This window comes from Triticum aestivum, chromosome 7A (assembly GCF_018294505.1).
Source record: "Triticum aestivum cultivar Chinese Spring chromosome 7A, IWGSC CS RefSeq v2.1, whole genome shotgun sequence".
NCBI lineage: Eukaryota > Viridiplantae > Streptophyta > Magnoliopsida > Poales > Poaceae > Triticum > Triticum aestivum.
This window is the reverse complement of record NC_057812.1, coordinates 42,783,087-42,803,585: the sequence shown is the minus strand read 5'-3', so window position 1 is coordinate 42,803,585 and position 20,499 is coordinate 42,783,087. Positions and strand designations below refer to the sequence as shown.

The 20,499-nt window shown below is 41.9% G+C and overlaps 1 protein-coding gene and 1 pseudogene across 1 annotated transcript; both read left to right on the top strand.

Moving 5' to 3' along the window:
• Positions 1–8: 8 nt before the first annotated feature.
• Positions 9–6,532, top strand: LOC123154336 (ATP-dependent DNA helicase DDM1). The gene is made up of 14 exons (XM_044573093.1): positions 9–229; positions 409–732; positions 834–932; positions 1,401–1,747; positions 1,821–2,007; positions 2,102–2,277; positions 3,394–3,650; positions 3,758–3,862; positions 3,954–4,048; positions 4,124–4,243; positions 5,316–5,435; positions 5,544–5,642; positions 5,721–5,822; positions 5,947–6,532. Exons 1-14 carry the CDS (start codon positions 137–139, stop codon positions 6,172–6,174), a joined length of 2,352 nt encoding a protein of 783 aa, XP_044429028.1. The 5' UTR covers positions 9–136; the 3' UTR covers positions 6,175–6,532.
• Positions 6,533–11,815: 5,283 nt separating this feature from the next.
• On the top strand, positions 11,816–13,549 carry LOC123152938 (ATP-dependent DNA helicase DDM1-like; annotated as a pseudogene).
• Positions 13,550–20,499: the final 6,950 nt, after the last annotated feature.

Below are 20,499 nucleotides of genomic sequence, written 5' to 3'. Positions count from 1 at the left end.
GCCGCCCTTTCGTTTCGTCTCCCCACCCCACCCCCACCACCACCACCACCCGAGGCGCTCCTGCCCGTGCCCCCGCCGCCTCGGCTCCCTCGGCCATCGCCAGCGTCGCCGCCCGTCGCCGTCGAAGCCAGTCAAGATGGTGGTGGCCGTGGCGAATGTGGCGGCCGCCGCCGCCCCCACCGTCATCACGGCCGCCGCCACCGACGCCGATTCCCCTGTATCGGACGAGGTTATTTCTTCTTCGAAAACTTCCGTCTTTCAATTCCTAGGCCGACTCCATTTCCTTCGGTTGGGCGCGATGTTTGAATTTCGTCCGATTAGGTTTTCGAGCGATTTCGGCCCCTTTTTGTTCCACGAAAAGAAAATTCGATCCTTTACCCTGACACGGTTATTCTTGCGCGAGATCAGAAAATGCCCGAGGCCAAGGACGAGGGAAACGCCGGCGATTCGAAGCGCGAGGCCACTGAAGATCAGTTACTGAACTCCGTCAGAGAGGGGGAGTCTGATGAGTTCCAGGACGCCGTCGCTGGTTTGGTTACGGAGGTGATGGCCAAGGAGGAAGATGAGCTGTGCCAGGCCCGGCTCAAGGCAGAGGAAGAGGAGGAGGCCAGGAAGAGAGAAGCTCGGAAGGCTTTTGATCCGAATGAGCGGTTCAGCAAACTGGACGAACTGCTGACAAAGACACAGCTGTTTTCTGAATTCCTGCTTGAGAGGATGGAGCAGATCACAGATGTATGCTGGCTATATCTCTCACTGTTCGGTTTCTTGATCACTACTACCTGATAGTTATTTTAATTCCTCTTCTTCTTTTGTTGACATTTGTGGTGTTGCAGAAAGCTGTCGAAGTTAAAGACGAAGATGAACCTGTGGAAGAGCAGAAGAAAGGTCGCGGCAGAAAGAGGAAAGCAAAGGCTAAGCCAAAGTACAATGACGTGAGTTCTGATTTCATACATTGTCTTCCTGGATTCGTGAATATGTTACTATGTCTGTCTTCCAGATTATGCAAATGTTTGGTTGTCATATACTGTCGATGCGCTGCAGTTCGTCTGTATTACCTGCTCAGAGGATTTTGCTTGAATAATTCTGGGGAGGCCACTTGATCTGTTATTGTACACTGGTAGCATCCTTCTAGTGTATGTGTACTACACATGTCTTAGTTAAAGGTGTTGTTTGACAGTTTGAGTTTTGTTGGAGTATAGCTACTGCTGTCTACACACTAGAATAAGATCAGCGTTACTTTGATTTGTCTGGACTTGTTGATGTCAATGGGATCTAATAGTTCTATAATTGTGAATGTCTTGTTAATTTTTTCCTCAAGATGGATCATTGGTCATTTTCTATGGTCAGACATTACGTTAACCTTCTGTTGCTTCTCACTATGGTATATAAATATTGTTCAGAAGAAGGCTAAGACAGCAGTCGCAGCCATGCTTACAAGATCGCGTGAAGACCGTACTGCTGATGATAGTACTCTCACTGAAGAAGAAAGGTGGGAAAAAGAGCAAGCCAATCTTGTTCCATTATTGACTGGAGGAAAGCTGAAATCTTACCAGATAAAGGGTATTAAGTGGTTAATATCGCTGTGGCAAAACGGCCTAAATGGAATTCTAGCTGATCAAATGGGCCTCGGGAAAACAATCCAGACAATTGGATTTCTTGCCCATCTCAAAGGAAATGGTATGGACGGTCCGTACATGGTTATTGCTCCCCTTTCCACTCTGTCAAACTGGTTAAATGAGTTATCAAGGTAAAGTATCCATGGTTGTCTTTCACTGTATATGTTCTTAGTTTGCTGTCTTATGTTGAGTTCTTGATTTCAGGTTTGCTCCATCTCTGATTGGTCTGATTTATCATGGAGATAAAGTGGCTCGGGCAGAGCTAAGGAGGAAATTCATGCCCAAAAAAGTTGGCCCTAATTTTCCGATAATAATCACTTCATTTGAGATGGCCATGTTTGATGCAAAACTTCTTGCTAATTACCAGTGGAAGTATGTTGTTGTCGATGAGGTGATGAAATTTCATCTGCTCCGTATTTTTGTCCTTGTATGTTTCTCCCCCATCCCTATGTATTTACATGTCAGCTTGATATTTCTTTTTGCAGGGGCATCGGTTGAAAAATACGAATTGTAAATTATTGAGGGAGCTAAGGCGCATTCCGATGGAGAATAAGCTCCTTTTGACTGGGACACCTCTTCAGAATAACCTAGCAGAGCTGTGGTCGCTACTGAACTTCATTTTGCCTGATATATTCTCATCCCATCAGGAATTTGAGTCATGGTATGATCTGCTGAACTAACACCTGCACTGCTGTCTGCCCCTTTACTTTATGTAGTTTCTGTGCATGCCATTTTTCTCCATAGTCTTCGTATCCTGGGAGCAATTCTTGTGCTTGCCGCCAATCTTGTGGCCTTTTTTATTGGCTTATATTGATTATAATTAGATAAGCTACCTGAATCATCCAATGTAACATTTTTCTAGCATTCAGATAGTTTGCTCTGTCATTGGCTAGATGTTGTATTGATAGTCAAATGACGTATGAATCTAATTGCGGAGATATGTCTGTCTGTTCTAGTCAGGAGTTATGTCATTTGTCAGGATCCGTAAAGTTATAATGCTTGGTCCTTAAGAGCGCATATTGTGGTCAACCAATGCAAACAAATCTGTTGAATTTAATTAAGTGAGTTATCAATTCCCCAGCATATAAACAAATATATGGTGTAATCCTAGTAATTTATTATTCATACAACTCTTGAAACATTTTGGTTTTTGAGTAACCTGGCAGGGGCAGTACCCATTTATTAGAAAGAATTTAGAAATGGTTAACCATAAAGTTGGCAACGCAGCCCTGTTCCAAATGTTACAGGCCAGAAAAATTGCACTCCACATGGGTAACTCCCCGAAAATGAGGGATTACCATTGGCCACAGTGGGCACTGCCAGGGTTCTCTGGCTGATATTATTATGTGCGTGAGCTGCCATCTCACTGTGTATTTGCCACTTGTGGGTATATAGCTCCATGTGCAGATGTTCTTAATTGTAAATTTGGGACATGTAGACTTTAAGAACACCAGTAATAGAAAACAGTTGTTATGACAATTCTTCCTGATTTATGTTGTGTACCAGACACTGATATGCCATGCCTATCAATTTGTCTATTATTCAGATTTATGTTATCTTATTTAGGTTACCTGTTGATATGTTATGTTTGCTTAGTTCTATACCGATGAATTATGAAATATGGACATACTACTTGAACTATTCGGATGGATTTGATACCCTAACATGTTTTTTTTTTACTTTTTTGTCGTAAAGATGGTGAAGTTATTGTTGAATATTTCATGGAAATCTGTATCATTTGGCCTCTGTTGATCTGATGGTATTCTTATTCTTACAGGTTTGATTTTTCTGGTAAGGGAGATGGGGAACAACAGGAAGAAACTGATGAGAACAAAAGAGTCCTTGTTGTCTCAAAGCTTCATGCCATTTTGCGTCCATTCCTTCTAAGGCGGATGAAGGAGGATGTAGAACACATGCTTCCACGAAAGAAAGAGATAATCATTTATGCTAACATGACTGAACATCAGAAACAAATCCAGAATCACTTGGTTGAGAGGACATTCGACAACTACTTGCATGAGAACACAGATATTGGTATGTGTGTGTACGCTCATCTCATGCATGTCTTCATGCGTACTTATTGTCCAATCTGCCCATAAGTAAATAACATATGAATGTGACAAGTTTTTGCTATATTATAGTTTTGCGGAGACCTGGCATCAAGACGAAGCTAAATAATCTACTCATTCAGCTCAGGAAAAATTGTGGCCACCCTGATCTTTTGGATGCTGCATTCGACACAAGCTGTGTGTATCATTGCTCATTGGACATATGCTAGTTTCATTGTTCTGTTTGATTTATTTTCTTTTATCCACATTGTTACTTTTCTGTTTGCAGACTTCTATCCACCTGTTGAAAAGCTTCTCGAACAATGTGGCAAATTTCAGCTGTTGGATAGGTTACTGGATGCTCTACTCAAACGAAATCACAAGGTTGGGCACGTGCAAGCACATGTTCATTATTGTAATTTTCGGACCTGACATATAGTTCCATTGATATGTTTGTAGGTCCTTATATTTTCTCAGTGGACAAAAGTTTTGGACATCCTTGACTATTATTTGGATACAAAAGGTCTGAAGGTTTGCCGAATTGATGGTAATGTTAAGCTAGAAGATAGGAGGAAGCAGGTAATGTGGTAGTCTGCCAATTTATTACTAGTTTACTGGACATCATCGATCGTACATATGCTTGTACATACTGAGATAACTACCACTAACTATGCTAAGAAAGAAGGCTAAGCTAGCTTAGATTGATTCTTGGCATGGCTATAATAGGCGTGGCAGCCCTGTTTATATAGTTTGGAAACACACCTAACAACAGAGAAACTAAACAATCATATTCTTGTTTCTACAATCCATAGTATGATCCTTGTCCATATATGAAGGATATCCGTATTCCGCAGCCTTATGCTATGAATGCAAGTAACAATCAAGATCTTGAAGAATTGCACGATGCTCGTTTATATTTATGCATTGCTTATGCGCGCACCTTTCCTATTTGCACACATGAGCTGTTTTGGACACGTATGTGGTATCCTATGGGCTTGTGAATTTAACATCCACATTGGGCACATGTGCGGTAGCATAAACATGAGTTTAGGACACAAACCCCTGAATTGGTTCCCAGGTACTGGTATTAATTTGCATGGTTGTTCCTAAATTTATTTAGAAAACTGTAATTAGGGAAAAATTAGCTACAACCATACATACTGCGTTAGAAACCTGTGTTAGGTATCTCATCGGAAGGAAGAAAACTCGGAGTAATTTGGCAGCTTGTCCGTATCACACTGGATGGTGTTTCATTACCCGCATTCTAAAGCGGTTTAGCAAATATGTGTTAGTTAAAAGAATAAAAATAATTAAAAACATATTTGGACATAGCTACTTTAAAACTTGGATTAGATATCTTGTTGAAAGGAAAAATACTTAATTTGCAGCTACTAGGTGTCAAAGCTGGATGGAGTTTAACATCCCTCCCAAACCAGCCAGAACGCAAACTTGTGGGGGAAGATACTGCAGATTCAATGGTTTTATGAACCCTTGTGTTAAATGGGCCTGGCTGGTTATTGTGGAACCAGTGCTCTAAACAAATAAGATGTTCCTTTATATTCCTTTTCTGTTACATGCTAATTCTTTTCCCTTAGATAATTGAAGGCTGTCTATAGATGTTGCCATCTCACTATTTGTTTCCCTGCGGCAGATAGCGGAGTTTAATGACTTGAACAGTGGTCTGAACGTCTTCATTCTAAGCACGCGTGCTGGTGGGCTTGGTATCAACCTTACTTCTGCTGATACTTGCATCCTGTATGACAGTGACTGGGTAATTTTCTGTTTATCTGGAGTGTTTGTAGGTGTCGTTGGTACAATGCTTGCCTTCAGTTTAGCTTTCATAGCTGTGGCATGTTGAATTTTTTGCTCTGTTTTGCAGAACCCTCAGATGGATTTACAGGCTATGGATCGATGCCACCGCATTGGTCAAACAAAACCGGTTCATGTTTATCGGCTGGCAACATCGAATTCTGTTGAGGTATGTCTAGGGGATGATCTTCAGACTCTTGCTTGGCTAAGTTTTGTGGCATCAGGGCTCATCTCCTCATTGTCACAGGGTCGGATTATCAAGAGAGCTTTTGGAAAGCTGAAGCTAGAGCATGTGGTGATTGGGAAGGGACAGTTTCAACAAGATGCCGCCAAGCCTAACACCTTAGATGTAAAAAAAATCTGTCTCGAATATAGAAGATTGTGTCCGGTGTACCGTGTAAATTGTCTCTTCAGGGATCATCAATTGCTTGCATGATTGCTGATGTGTTCCTTCTTTTTGTCGAGAACTGCAGGAGGCGGAGCTGCTGGCGCTGCTGAGGGACGAGCAGGGCGAGGAAGACAGGATGATCCAGATGGATATCAGCGACGAGGACCTTCTGAAGGTGATGGACCGGAGCGACCTGACCGGCCCTGCTGCGGCTGCCAGTGCCGCCCCTCTTGTCCCCCTGAAAGGGCCTGGCTGGGAGGTGGTGCTGGCCTCGAAGAGTGGTGGCGGCATGCTCTCGGCGCTCACCAGCTGAGCCATCCTAGCAACGGTGACTCGGCGCTGTTTTGATGCGGCTTGTTGGCCGCCTAATGGTCGACAGCGGTTCAAGCTGATGTTTTGGTGGGCTGTTTTCCATACTTATGCTCGTGCCTTCTTCCAAGATAGTTAGGCAACCTAAGGTAGACTGTCATTGTTCTGCTCCGCAATGCTAGATCGTTCAGGTTTTGGTGTAGGACTGCCGATCTTTATTAGTACATGCAGAAACATGCAGAGATCGTGCGTGATGGTGATGAAATGCAGTTGCTCCCGCTGTGTTGTGCACTTGTGCTTTGTTGCAAGAATCTGGAGAATATGCAGGGGAACTATTTTAATCGTTTGTATTTATTTTTTCAGTCTTGCCTAATCACTACTCCCTCCAGGTCAAAGTATACTGCAGATTAGTTTGCAGTCAAAGTTTATGAATTTTGATGAAGTTTATTGATAAATTATCAATTTAATTACCATTTGGTTCGTCATGAAACATACTTTCATATCAAATGGGGATGCACTTTGGTAAGAGTTGTTGTGACCTGTGATGTAAATACATCACTGAAAGAACCCTATCAATAGGTGATGGTTAATCATACAAACTACAAATTCTAGATGTGTTTTCCATGAGTCAAACATAGATTCTTTTGTAGGGGTCCTTCATAGTCAGTGGCGTCAATGCTATATTTTGTAAAGATCCCTGGCTTTGAGACACGCATCAGTCAGCAATACCCTTCGCTGTACAAAATTGTGCGTCACACATGTTCGGTAGGGTGGCACAAGTGTTATTGTTACCCCATTGAACGTCGCCTTCTGACGGATGGTTAAATCTGGTTCAGAGACTGGTGGAGGTTAACATGCCTTAAGAATTAGATGTATTCATATGGAATCTACATATCCATGGTTGTTTTCCGTAAATATCCATGTATGTCGGCATGGTGAACCATAACCGCTCCTTCAGGAGAAATTCATTTGGAACATTGGAGTCCCCTAAGAATAGAAATATTCTTTTGTCACCTCTCTAGAGGAGTTATTTTAGCCATGACAATCTGACCAAACACAACCGGAATGGTAGTAAAATTGTTGTTTCTACGACAAAGGCCCTGTTTGGTTCGGCTGTGGATTTCTAAAAGCAGTGAAAAATCTGCTGTGGAAAAACAGCTGTGGAAAATCTGATATGAAAAAGATGTAGGTCATTTGGCAAACCAGCTGATACAGCTTTTTCAGATTTTGGCCCGCAGCGGAATCAGGTTTTGGAAAGCATGTCCTGGGCTGCTTCCGCTTTTGGTTCAGATTTTGGTAGCGGATTTCTGAAATCAGATTCTGCTGGGTTCGCCCTTTGGTTTAGATTCTGCTGCGCGGCAGCGGAATCTGTCAATAAAAGCTGAACCAAACAGGGCCAAAGACTATGTGATCCATCATTTGTTTTCGTGATGTGCCTTTTCGTGGGTCTGTTATGATGAACAATTATGTGGCTTTTAACCTTCCTCCGCTAACTAGTACTGCAAATATGTTTAGAAACTCATTTGGTGGGGCGAATAGGCAACTTAAGTCTCAAATCCGATCGGGAGTATGTCTCTTATGTTGGAAAATTAAGTACTCTCATGATTATATTGTTTCCAAAGTGATGAAAGTTTCTAATTTTGTGCAGGTTATCCACATGGCCCCGCACTAGACCTGTATGTGGTACTTCAGTGTGCGAAAGCATATGAGCTTTTAGACTCTTGGTGTAATAAGGTGTAATAATTTGGATGATAGTCTAGCTATAGGGTGAGTAATGCATAAGTGCGTTTAGTTTTAAATATCAATGGAATGTTTTATTACCCTCGGTTCTGCGTCACAGATGCATGCATCCAAACTTATTACAGAGTTTATTACATCATCAAGAAAAATGATCTCGACTAAGAAGGAAGAGGCCAGAACATCCAGAACAAACACAACCAAAAAATATCAGCTTGACAAGAAAGACTACTATGTAAACTAAGAAGTCTATCGCTAGCATGCCGAGATAATCGGGACATAAATTCAGTGCTAAAGTGTTAATCTATTTGAGCCGCTTGGCGCCAAGTTTCATCTGTGCCTTGTGCTACTCCTTTTGTACAACGCCCGAGACAGCAGCTAACTGGTATACATGCTGAGACCCAACAATTTGATGAATACTTCGAGTTGATGTGACATTAGAGGCTAAATATATAACAATGCCGCACAACAGGAGTAAAAGTACACAAAAAAGATGTTAGATTGTATCACTCTTTCATACAATGTCCAGGCAAAGTTCCGACACATGGTCCGACCGGAAAAATGACCTCATGCACATCAATATGACGAACAAGAGGCCATACTAAGACTAGCATTGCACAATAATGGGTAAGGAGAAGATGGGGGACAACAATCGAGCACTCAACAAGTTCCCTGTGTCACTCAATCCCACGGAATGCTATTGGGCTCCCATCCAAATACCGGATCGGAAACATGGTGATCAACCTGCTTTGTCTCTATTACCTCCTCTCGTCAACTTTGCCACAACTGTAGGTTGCATTGTCATGTTTGCTCTATGCTACTACATCTACCTTTTATAACACGGTTTGGTTAGGTCCACATGTAGGCTCTTTAGACTTTCTTTTGTCCCTCTCGCACTATAATAATGTTCTAATAAATTACGCCTACATATGATTTATTGCATCTGTGAGGGAGCATGTGGTATTTATCAGCGGCGGAGCACAGAGAAAAGTTAATGTGCGGCAAAGTTAAATAAAGTATAAAAATGAAAGAGTGGTACAATTTCACTATATTTCTATATGATGCTAAACCAAATCACCATTTTCAATAGGAATATATACATATTTAGATTGAACTTTTAATAGTAATTTCTCAGCATTTTCATTAAATCTGGCTTAACTTTACTGATCAAGAATTTCACCCACGCGATGATGATTTACCCAATGATGAACTTTTTTTCAAAATCGCCACGCTGCTATGCTACCAGTGCCCACCCAATGCATGCGCGTGTGTGCCACGCGGTCTTGATCCCGCGTGTTGTGTCGTCACATTTTAGCCTTTGACCGCCTGCCTACCGGCCGCGCTGATGCATGGGTAATTCAATCGGCTGGTTTCGCTGACCAGTGTGCCTAGCGAGAAGGCTTTGGTCCAGTCCAATGAGGGGCCCAAATAACACGGCCCACATGCACTACAACACCAGGCTGCTAGGCCCGTCCTATCTCGTTTTATTTTCCCATATGCTGAACTTCAGGGCATTTCCTATACGGCGCTTAAGGTGCCGCTTAAATGCCATCCAGCAGTAAAGAGGGCGCACCCCCTGTACTCAAGGTCTTTTAGCAGGCTAGCCAATTTCTTTCTTTGTTCATTTTTTCAGCGTTGTCAACTTGGGTTTCTAAATTTTATTTTTTTCTTTTCTTTTTTATTACATGTTTCTTTTTTATTTTCTTAAAATTTTGAACCATTTCCAAATCGAATTTTTTTAACACGATGAACTTGTTTTCAAAATCGATGAAGTTTGCTACAAATTCGATGAAGCTTTTTTTTTAAATTGTTAGATTTTATTTCAAATTTTATGAACGTTTTTTTCAAATTTAATTATCATTTTTAATTTTTTTGAACTTCTTTTAATATTGGATTGATTTTTATTCATATTCATGTTTTTTTAAATTGGTGATTTTTTCTGAATTTATGAGCTTTATTCATTTTTTGTGAACTTTTTCAGATCAATGATTGTTTTTTCAAAGTGATGAACTTTCTTCAAAATAGATGTCATTTAAACAAAATAAATGAACTTTTTTCAAATTCGATGAAATTTTTCAAAATTGATGAACTTTCTTCAAATGCGATGATTAGTTTTAAAATTTTGTGAAATTTTTTAATTTGATGAAAATTTCCAAAAAAAATAATGAACTTCTTTTCAAATTCATGATGTTTTTTTTGCAAATTTAGTGAATATTTTTGAATTCACGAACTTTTTTGATGTTTTGGAAATTTTTTATTTTTTGCTTATTTGTTTTAAAGGTCAACAAGTTGACCAGTCAACCGCACCAGTCAAAATGCGATTGAGCTACCAGAAAAGAAACCGGTCAAATGCGATTTAGCGGCTCGCTTTCTACATTGATTGGCCCACAAACGGGCGCACGTGAGCACCAGTTCCTCCAGATGGTGCTTAGAGCATCTATAACAAATTATTTAAAATACATAATAAAAAAGTGTTAGATGTAAAATGCATCACCAAATAAATTTATACGTAAAGTTACATCATCAAAAAGTGGGTTTTACATCACCCAAAAACACCCAACTCCAACCGATCATGTAAAATACATCAAGCGCGGCGTCGTTTCAATGTGATGTAAAAACTGTTGTCTCTGAATTTAACTGTCGAGACTGAATTTTACTGTCGAAACATGCAAAACTAAAATTAAACTAAAATAAAATGGAGCGGGTAGTACTCAATTGAAGCCACTTAAACTAAATTAAATCAGAGCGGTCAAAACTGTTTTTACATGCTAGAATTATAAATTGCACATCATCAAACAAGATGCGCCTGCATGCCATTTGCGCTAATAGAAGAAAAGCAGCAGCGCCCGGAGCAGTAGTTCATGCAGCAGCAACAATGGGAGCTCGAGAGCAACAATAGAAGTCGCGGGGCGTGGCTGAGCAGCAATAACAGCGTCACCTTGTCCTCCACCGGTGACAACGAGCGCGGGCATGGCCGAGATCAGGCCATGGCGCCATGGTGTCCAGCCTCGAGCAGCAACACTGTCCTGACGGGTGGATGTGGAGCCCGTCGAGCTCCATCTCCTCCGCAACCAACTCGAGCGGGCGCACCTCGAGGATCCCTGGTGGCGCTACCATGGGAGGACGAACGTGGGAGTAGCGGCAACGAAGGCCGCCGGGTCGCAGGACGTGTGCGGAAAGGGGATCGAGTAGTCGCGAGGCAGCGGGAGCCCTCCGGATGGCAGTTGGGCTTCGCACGGCGCAACTGCGTTTTATATCGGATGATATGGGAATGTATCCGGTGCACCCACATTTATGATGCTACCGGTGCACCGGATGCTATAGAATATTTAAAAAAATCTGAAAAAAATTATAGCATGTTAACGCAAAATCATTGTATAATGTCATAAAAATTCGTACATAAATTTGAAATATTTTTTAAGATACAAAAATGACAAATTTGACGTCAGTGTGATAATGGGCCAAATCTAAAGCCGAGGTTATGTTATGTACTATTCAATGCTGAATTTGTCATTTTTGTTTTTTGAGTTATGTTTCGAATTTTGACTTGAAATTTTATGACAACCTACATTAATGTAGTGTGAGTGTATTAATTTTTTTACAGAATTTTTTGAACATTTTAAAAACACATTGTGTGTTCGGTGCACCGGTAGCACAAGCTCCGGTGCACCAGATATTTTCCCCTGATGATGTATATCTGCGCCCAAGCGGTGTATGTATATTTGCATCACTTGGTGATGCATTTTACAACAGATGTATAAAATTTGCATCTACATTATCTGTTGGGGGGCGTTTTTAGGCCTTAGTGATGTATTTTTCGGTTATTTTTATATCTACATGATGCATTGGAGATGCTTTTAAGGTGCCACATAGGAGTTCCCACTTTATTTGTTCTGCAGAATCCTCCGATGGATTTACATGCTATGGATCGATGCCACCGCATTGGTTAAACAAAACAGGTTCATGTTTATCGGCTGGCAACATCGAATCCTGTTGAGGTATGGTTAGGGGATGATCTTTGGACTCTTGCTTGCGTAATTTTTTTGGCATCGGGGCTCATCTCCTCATTGTCACAGGGTCAGATTATGACGAGAGCTTTTGGAGAGCTGAAGGTAGACAGGGCCGGTCCATGCATGTTGGGGGCCCTGGGGCGAAAGTAAAACTTAGGGCCCCATTAACACTTCATTTTTTTTGCGGGGGATCACTTCATTTATAGTACTGCATAAGTAAAATAACCAATCGGTACGATGCAACACGTTATATGTCGATGATCTTGGCTTCATCTTAATTATTATTTTGTTGTTCAAATGAAACAAAACCAATATCATAAATCCCAAGAGTAACTACAGGTTTTGAAATGTTAATTACTCCCATTGGGAATTCCTTTAAAAAGATACTCTACCAACAAATGTAATCCCATTATTTTCTTTGCTCTAATCACAATTCACTACTGGAAAAATACTAGAAGACATTCTACAACAGAACTACAAAAATTGCAGAAAAAGATTCAATATACATAATCTAGAAAATTGTGTTCAAGATATATATAGTCAAGGAACGAAAGCACCTTAATGTGGATTGTTGGATGGAATATAAGAAATGTACGAGTCCACGAAAACTTCAGCCTGTAATATCTGAACAATGCCCTGCAAATATAAGAGACATATTACCTCCAAAAGATAAGTATGTCTAAAGTTAAAGTAGTGCTATGAAAATTCTCACCATGGATTGACATTATTTAACATTGAATCACAGAACTAAGGAACCAAATTACTAGAAATAAGAACCTGTTACAATCTCTCAATCATATGGGGATGGAGCAGAATGAACGGATGAAGAAGAGCTAATTGGGGCCGAAATTGCACCATTTTCCTCCGTTAATGGTTGGTCGCGATCTCAAAATCAGAAAGGCATGGGAGAGGCGGCGCTGTTCTTGGAGACTGAGATAGGAAATTTGGGAAGAGGAGGAGACGCCGCCGTGGAGAGAGATCCCTATCCAACAACCATCGATTTAATTCCAACGTGTGACTTCCACCCATGTCCAACAGCGTGGTGGGCTTTCCTTACTGGCTGCACTTTGGGCCCTCTTCTTTTTTTTACCTCTGTATTTTCTAGGTTTAAGACTAAACAGAAAACTACACCTGGGCCGGGGCCCCTGATTCCCGGGGGCCCAGGGCGGGCGCCCCGTTTGCCCGGCCTATGGGCCGGGCCTGAAGGTAGAGCACGTGGTGATTGTGAAGGGATAATTTCAACAAGATGCCGCTAAGCCTAACGCCTTAGATGTAAAAATATATGTCCGGAATATAGAAGATGGTGTCCAGTGTACCGTGTAAATTGTCTCTTCAGTGATCATCAAACGATTGCATGATTGCTGATGTGTTCCTACTTTTTGTTGAAAACGGCAGGAGGTGGGGCTGCTGGCGCTGCTGAAGGATGAGCAGGGCGAGGAAGGCAGGATGATCCAGACGGATATGAGTGACGAGGACCTCCTGAAGGTGATGGACAGGAGCGACCTAACCGGCCCTGCTGCGGCTGCCAGTGCCGCCCCTCTTATCCCTCTGAAAGGGCCTGGCTGGGAGGTGGTGCTGGCCTCGAAGAGCGGCGGTGCATGCGCTCGGCGCTCACCAGCTGAGCCATCCTAGCAATGGTGACTCCTCGGTATTTTGATGCTTTGGCTTGTTCGCCGCCTAATGCTTGACAAGACAAGAGTGCGTTTCACCCCGTAGGTTCAGGAGCTGATTTTTTTGGCGGGCTCTGTTTTAAGCTTATGCTCGTGCCTTCTACCAAGCAGGCAACCTACGTAAGACGGTCATGGTATGATAGATGAGTCTGGTAATCTTGGTGCAGGATTACCGAGCTTTATTAGTACATGCAGAAACATGAAGGGGTTGTGCGCAATGATGATGAAATGCAGTTACTCCCGCTGTGCTTTGTTTCGTTGCAAGAATCTGGAGAAAATGTTGTGGGACTTTGTCAAAAATTAGGGCAGATTAGTCTTAAGTCAAACTTAATGAATTTTGATGAAGTTTATAGACAAAGTATCAATAACTGCAATATCGGTTCAATACCATTAGGTTCATCATGAAACGTACCTTCATATTAAGTGAGGATGGACTTTGGTATGAGTTGCTATGCAGTATATCTATATCTATATCTATACCTACCAATAAAGTAAGGTGCATTTCGCCAATTTTTTCATCCATTCACCACCGAAAATATTTTTTTATACCCGAGGTGGTACTAAATTTTTTTGGTCTAGCTACTAGAAAAGAAAACAAAAGAGTTTTGTCCAGAATTTTCTACGTGGCCCGCACACGCTAAGGCCCAGAAAAGCCCCACATTTATATCCTTCGCACGCTGCTGGGAAACCTTATTTGTCGCACAGAGCGACATATAGTTCTAGCTTCCCATCTGTCGCCCAATCTTGGGCGGGCCCATTTCCGTTTTTTGAGTTTTTTTTATAATTTTCTATTTTTCCTTTCAAGTTATATTTTCCTTTTCCATAAATTTTATTTTTAAATTTTCCCAAATTTCATTTTTTGTAATAATTTTCGTTAAATCTTAGAATTTTAAAAAAACTCCCATATTCAAAAATATTTGGAACTTTAAATTTATATTTTCGTTATAACTTTTCTCGAAATTCAAAAAAGTTCTAATTCTAAAACAAATTACAAATTTTTACGAGACTTACAAAATAAAGTTCATTTTAGAAATAATAAAAATTCGAAAAATATATTTTTTGAAATGTTCACAAATTCATAATAATGTTCGTGATAAAAAACACATTTTTCAAAATGGTTTTGAAAGTTCAAAAAAAGTTTCCATTTTAAAAAAATGTTCAAAAATTCAACATATGTCCGTTTCTCCGCCTTAAAAATGGTCTTGTTTTCAAAAAATGTTTATGAATTAAAAAAATCTTCCGATTTCAAGTTTTTTTTGCCTTTTTCCAGAAATTAACGCTTTTTCCAAAAAAAATGCTCGTATGTTTTAAAGAAAATATGGAGGTCACCACAACTTCGACAAGGAGGTGGACTTGAAGGAAAAAAAGGCACGAGTTGGGTGGTGGGCGCCACTCAGACCAACCCCACTACTATAAACATCTCACGGACCAAACATGACCCACGAGAACACCACAGCTCTCCGCTCTGTCGCGCCACTATTGTGGAGAACGTTTTGATGGACACATCAATTATCTCTCCCGATGCTTCTCGCAAAAAAATCTCTCCTGTTGCAACGCACGGGCATATGTGCTAGTAGATCACTAAAAAACCATATCACGAAAAAGAGCTGGTAGTTAAACCTACATACTACCAATTCTAGAAGGGTTTTACATGAGTCAAACATAAATTCTTTACTAGGGGTCCTTCCTACTCAGCGGCAATACTAGCTAGTAGTAGTACTCCCTCTATTTTTATTTACTTCACATATCACTACAAGAAACTGAAATATTTCTGTGAGTCATTATTATCCCTGTCGGGCCTGCAGTAGCGCACATGAGAATGGGCCTTTCTGTCGGTCCACAATACCAAATTAGTACCATTAGAATCATCATTGAATATATCTTCATATGATAAGTATTTTTTATTGTGAAAATTTAGATTGTTTTTGATAAATTTGGTCAAACTTTATAAAGTTTGACTTAGGTCAAAACTAACATACGGAATAAATAAAATGCAAGAAATATTTTGGGAAGATCCCATGCTTTTTGTTAGCTTAAAATCCCATGCTTGGATACACGCTTCTCAGTCAGCAATACCATTCGCTGTATAAAATTGTGCATCTCACACGACTATTGGGTGGGGTAGCACAAGTGTTGCCCCATTGAATATCTAACCAGAGGCTACACTCAGCCTAGCATAGAAGAATAAGGGCTAAGGAGAAAGATCTTAACACCAAGATGCACACAACAAGTGTTGGAAATATGCCCTAGAGGCAATAATAAATTGGTTATTATTATATTTCCTTGTTCTTGATAATCGTTTATTATCCATGCTAGAATTGTATTGATAGGAAACTCAGATACATGTGTGGATACATAGACAACACCATGTCCCTAGTAAGCCTCTAGTTGACTAGCTCGTTGATCAATAGATGGTTACGGTTTCCTGACCATGGACATTGGATGTCGTTGATAACGGGATCACATCATTAGGAGAATGATGTGATGGACAAGACCCAATCCTAAGCCTAGCACAAGATCGTGTAGTTCGTTTGCTAAAGCTTTTCTAATGTCAAGTATCATTTCCTTAGACCATGAGATTGTGCAACTCCCGGATACCGTAGGAGTGCTTTGGGTGTGCCAAACGTCACAACGTAACTGGGTGGCTATAAAGGTACACTACAGGTATCTCCGAAAGTGTCTGTTGGGTTGGCACGAATCGAGACTGGGATTTGTCACTCCGTGTAAACGAAGAGGTATCTCTGGGCCCACTCGGTAGGACATCATCATAATGTGCACAATGTGACCAAGGAGTTGATCATGGGATGATGTGTTACGGAACGAGTAAAGGGACTTGACGGTAATGAGATTGAACAAGGTATCGGATACCGACGATCGAATCTCGGGCAAGTACAATACCGCTGGACAAAGGGAATTGCATACGGGATTGATTGAATCCTCGACATTGTGGTTCATCCGATGAGATCATCGTGGAACATGTGGGAGCCAACATGGGTATCCATATCCCGCTGTTGGTTATTCGCCGGAGAGTTGTCTCGGTCATGTCTGCATGGTTCCCGAACCCGTAGGGTCTACACACTTAAGGTTTGGTGACGCTAGAGTTGTTATGGGGAATAGTATGTGGTTACCGAAGGTTGTTTGGAGTCCCGGATGAGATCCCGGACATGACGAGGAGCTCCGGAATGGTCCGGAGGTGAAGATCGGTATATTGGACGAAGGGTATTGGAGTCCGGAATTGTTCCGGGGGTACCATGTGATGACTAGCGTGTCGGAAAGGGGTTTCGGAGGCCCCGACAAGCGTTGGGGGGGGCCTTATGGGCCAAGGGGAGAGGGCACATCAGCCCACTAAGGGGCTGAGCGCCCCTCCCACCCCATCTCACGTAACTAGGAGAGGTGGGGGTGCCACCCCTAGGGCAGCCGCCCCTCCCGGCTTGGGGGCAAGTTTCCTAGGGGGTAGGGGCACCCAAACCCATCTAGGGTTTCCCCTGTGGCCGCCGCCCCTCGCCTAGGGAACCCTAGGGCGCCTCCCCCTCCTCCCTTCCCCCTATATATAGTGAGGGGGAGAGAGGGCAGCCGCACCCTTCCCCTGGCGCAGCCCTCTTCCTCCTCCAACACCTCATCCTCCTCCGTAGTGCTTGGCGAAGCCCTGCCGGAGAACCACGAGCTCCATCACCACCACGCCGTCGTGCTGTCAGAGTTTTCCCTCAACTTCTCCTCTCACCTTGCTGGATCAAGAAGGAGGAGATGTCTCCCAACCGTACGTGTGTTGAACGCGGAGGTGCGGTCCGTTCGGCGCTAGGATCATTGGTGATTTGGATCACGACGAGTACGACTCCATCAACCCCGTTCACTTGAACGCTTCCGCTTAGCGATCTACAAGGGTATGTGGATGCACTCCCCTTCCCCTCGTTGCTAGATTACTCCATAGATTGATCTTGGTGATGCGTAGAAAATTTTAAATTTCTGCTACGATCCCCAACAGTGGCATCATGAGCTAGGTCTATGCGTAGTTTCTATGCACGAGTAGAACACAAAGAAGTTGTGGGCGTCGATATTGCCAATTTGCTTGCCTTTACTAGTCTTATCTTGATTCGGCGGCATCGTGGGATGAAGCGGCCCGGACCGACCTTACACGTATGCTTACGTGAGACTGGTTCCATCGACTGACATGCACTAGTTGCATAAGGTGGCTAGCGGGTGTCTGTCTCTCCCACTTTAGTCGGATCGAATTCGATGAAAAGGGTCCTTATGAAGGGTAAATAGAAATTGGCATATCACGTTGTGGTTTTGGCGTAGGTAAGAAACGTTCTTGCTAGAAACCTATAGCAGCCACGTAAAAACTTGCAACAATAATTAGAGGACGTCTAACTTGTTTTTGCAGCATATGCCTTGTGATGTGATATGGCCAAAAGGATGTGATGAATGATATATGTGATGTATGAGATGATCATGTTCTTGTAATAGGAATCACGACTTGCATGTCGATGAGTATGACAACCGACAGGAACCATAGGAGTTGTCTTAATTTATTTATGACCTGCGTGTCAACATAAACGTCATGTAATTACTTTACTTTATTGCTAAAGCGTTAGCCATAGTAGTAGAAGTAATAGATGACGAAACAACTTCAAGAAGACACGATGATGGAGATCATGATGATGGAGATCATGGTGTCATGCTGGTGACAACGATGATCATGGAGCCCCAAAGATGGAGATCATAAGGAGCAAAATGATATTGACCATATCATGTCACTATTTGATTGCATGTGATGTTTATCATGTTTTACATCTTATTTGCTTAGAACGACGGTAGCTTAAATAAGATGATCCCTCACTAAAATTTCAAGAAAGTGTTCCCCCTAACTGTGCACCATTGCGAAGGTTCTTTGTTTCGAAGCACCACGTGATGATCGGGTGTGATAGATTCTAACGTTCGAATACAACGGGTGTAAGCCAGATTTACACACGCAATACACTTAGGTTGACTTGACGAGCCTAGCATGTACAGACATGGCCTCGGAACACGGAAGACCGAAAGGTCGAACATGAGTCGTATAGAAGATACGATCAACATGAGATGTTCACCGTTGATGACTAGTCCGTCTCACGTGATGATCGGACACGGCCTAGTCGATTCGGATCATGTTTCACTTAGATGACTAGAGGGATGTCTATCTGAGTGGGAGTTCATTAAATAATTTGATTAGATGAACTCAATTATCATGAAAATAGTCTAAATTGTCTTTGCAAATATGTTGTAGATAAATAGCTCACGTTGTAGCTCCCTGTTTCAATACGTTCCTAGAGAAAGATTTAGTTGAAAGATATTGTAAGCAATGATGCGAACTAGGTCCATAGTCCGAGGAGTGTCCTCACTGCTACACAAAAGGCTTACGTATTTGATGCACCGCTCGATGTGCAAACCCCTACAACGTCATCTGTGGATGTTGTGAACACCTGACAGACACATCTTGATGACTATTTGACAGCTTAGAATCAGGATTCCAATGACGTTTTAAACACCATAGAACATATGAGATGTTCCAAGAGCTGAAATTGGAATTTCAGGCTCATGCCCGTGTTGAGAGGTGTGAGACCTCCGACAAGTTCTTTTTGCCAACAAGATGGAGGAGAATAGCTCAGCTAGTGAGCATGTGCTCAGAATGTCTGGGTGCTACAATCACTTAAATCAAGTGGGAGTCAAACTTCTGGATAAGATAGTGATTGATAGAGTTCTCTAGCCACTATCACTAAGCTACTAGATCTTCGTGATGAACTATGACATGCAAGGGATGGAGTTGATCCCGGAGCTGTTCGCGATGCTTAAGACCGCAAAAGGTAGAAATCAAGAAGGAGCATCAAGTGTTGATGGTTTAACAAGCCCACTGGTTTCAAGAAGGGCAAGGGCTTGAAGGGAAACTTCATGGATGGCAAACCAGTTGCCGCTCCAGTGAAGGAACCCAAGGTTGAACCCAAACCCGAGACTAAGTGCTTCTATTATAAGGGGAACGGTCATTGGTAGCGGAATTGCCCCAAATACATGGTAGATAAGAGGGCTGGCAACTTCAAAGTATATACGTGTTATTAATGTGTACCTCACTAGTACTCCTGGTAGCACCTGGGTATTGGATACCGGTTCAGTTACTATTATTGGTGACTTGAAGCAAAAGCTACAGACTAAACGGAGACTGGCTAAGGGCGAGGTGACGATGTGTGTTGGAAGTGTTTCCAAAGTTGATGAGATCACCATCGCACGCTCCATCTGCCTTCGGGATTAGTATTGAACCTAGATAAATGTTATCAGGTGTCTACATTGAGCATAAATATGATTAGATCATGTTCGTTGCAATACAGTTATTCATTTAAGTTAGAGAATAATGATTATTCTGTTTACATGAATGATACCTTTCATGGTCATGCACCCTATACAAATGGTTCATTGAATCTCGGTCGTGGTAATACACATGTTCACGCCAAAAGATGTAGAGTTAATAATGATAGTACCACTTTCTCGTGGCACTGCCGCTTAGGTCATATTGGCGTAAGATGCACGAAGAAACTCCATGTTGATGGATGTTTGGAGTCACTTGATTTTGAATCGCTTGACACATGCGAGCCATGCCTCATAGGCAGGATGACTAAGACCCCGTTTTCAGGTACAATGAAACGGGCAAGTGACTTATTGGAAATCATACATGCTGATGCATGTGATCCAATGATAATTGAAGCGTGCGGTGGATATCACTATTTTCTCATTTTCACTAACGATTTGAGTAGATATAGGTATATTTACTTAATGAAGCACAAGTCTGAAACGTTTGAAAAGTTCAAGCGATTTCAGAGTGAAGTTAAGAATCATCATAACAAAGAAGATCAAATTCCTACGATCTGATCGATGAGAATTTCTGAG

Bases quoted from the DNA above. Each gene is read 5' to 3' on its own strand.
- LOC123154336 (XM_044573093.1), top strand. From the start codon at position 137: ATGGTGGTGGCCGTGGCGAATGTGGCGGCCGCCGCCGCCCCCACCGTC. The intron at 2,008-2,101 runs GTGATGAAATTT...TTCTTTTTGCAG, and splicing joins AGTATGTTGTTGTCGATGAG to GGGCATCGGTTGAAAAATAC. The intron at 2,278-3,393 runs GTATGATCTGCT...TTATTCTTACAG, and splicing joins CATCAGGAATTTGAGTCATG to GTTTGATTTTTCTGGTAAGG.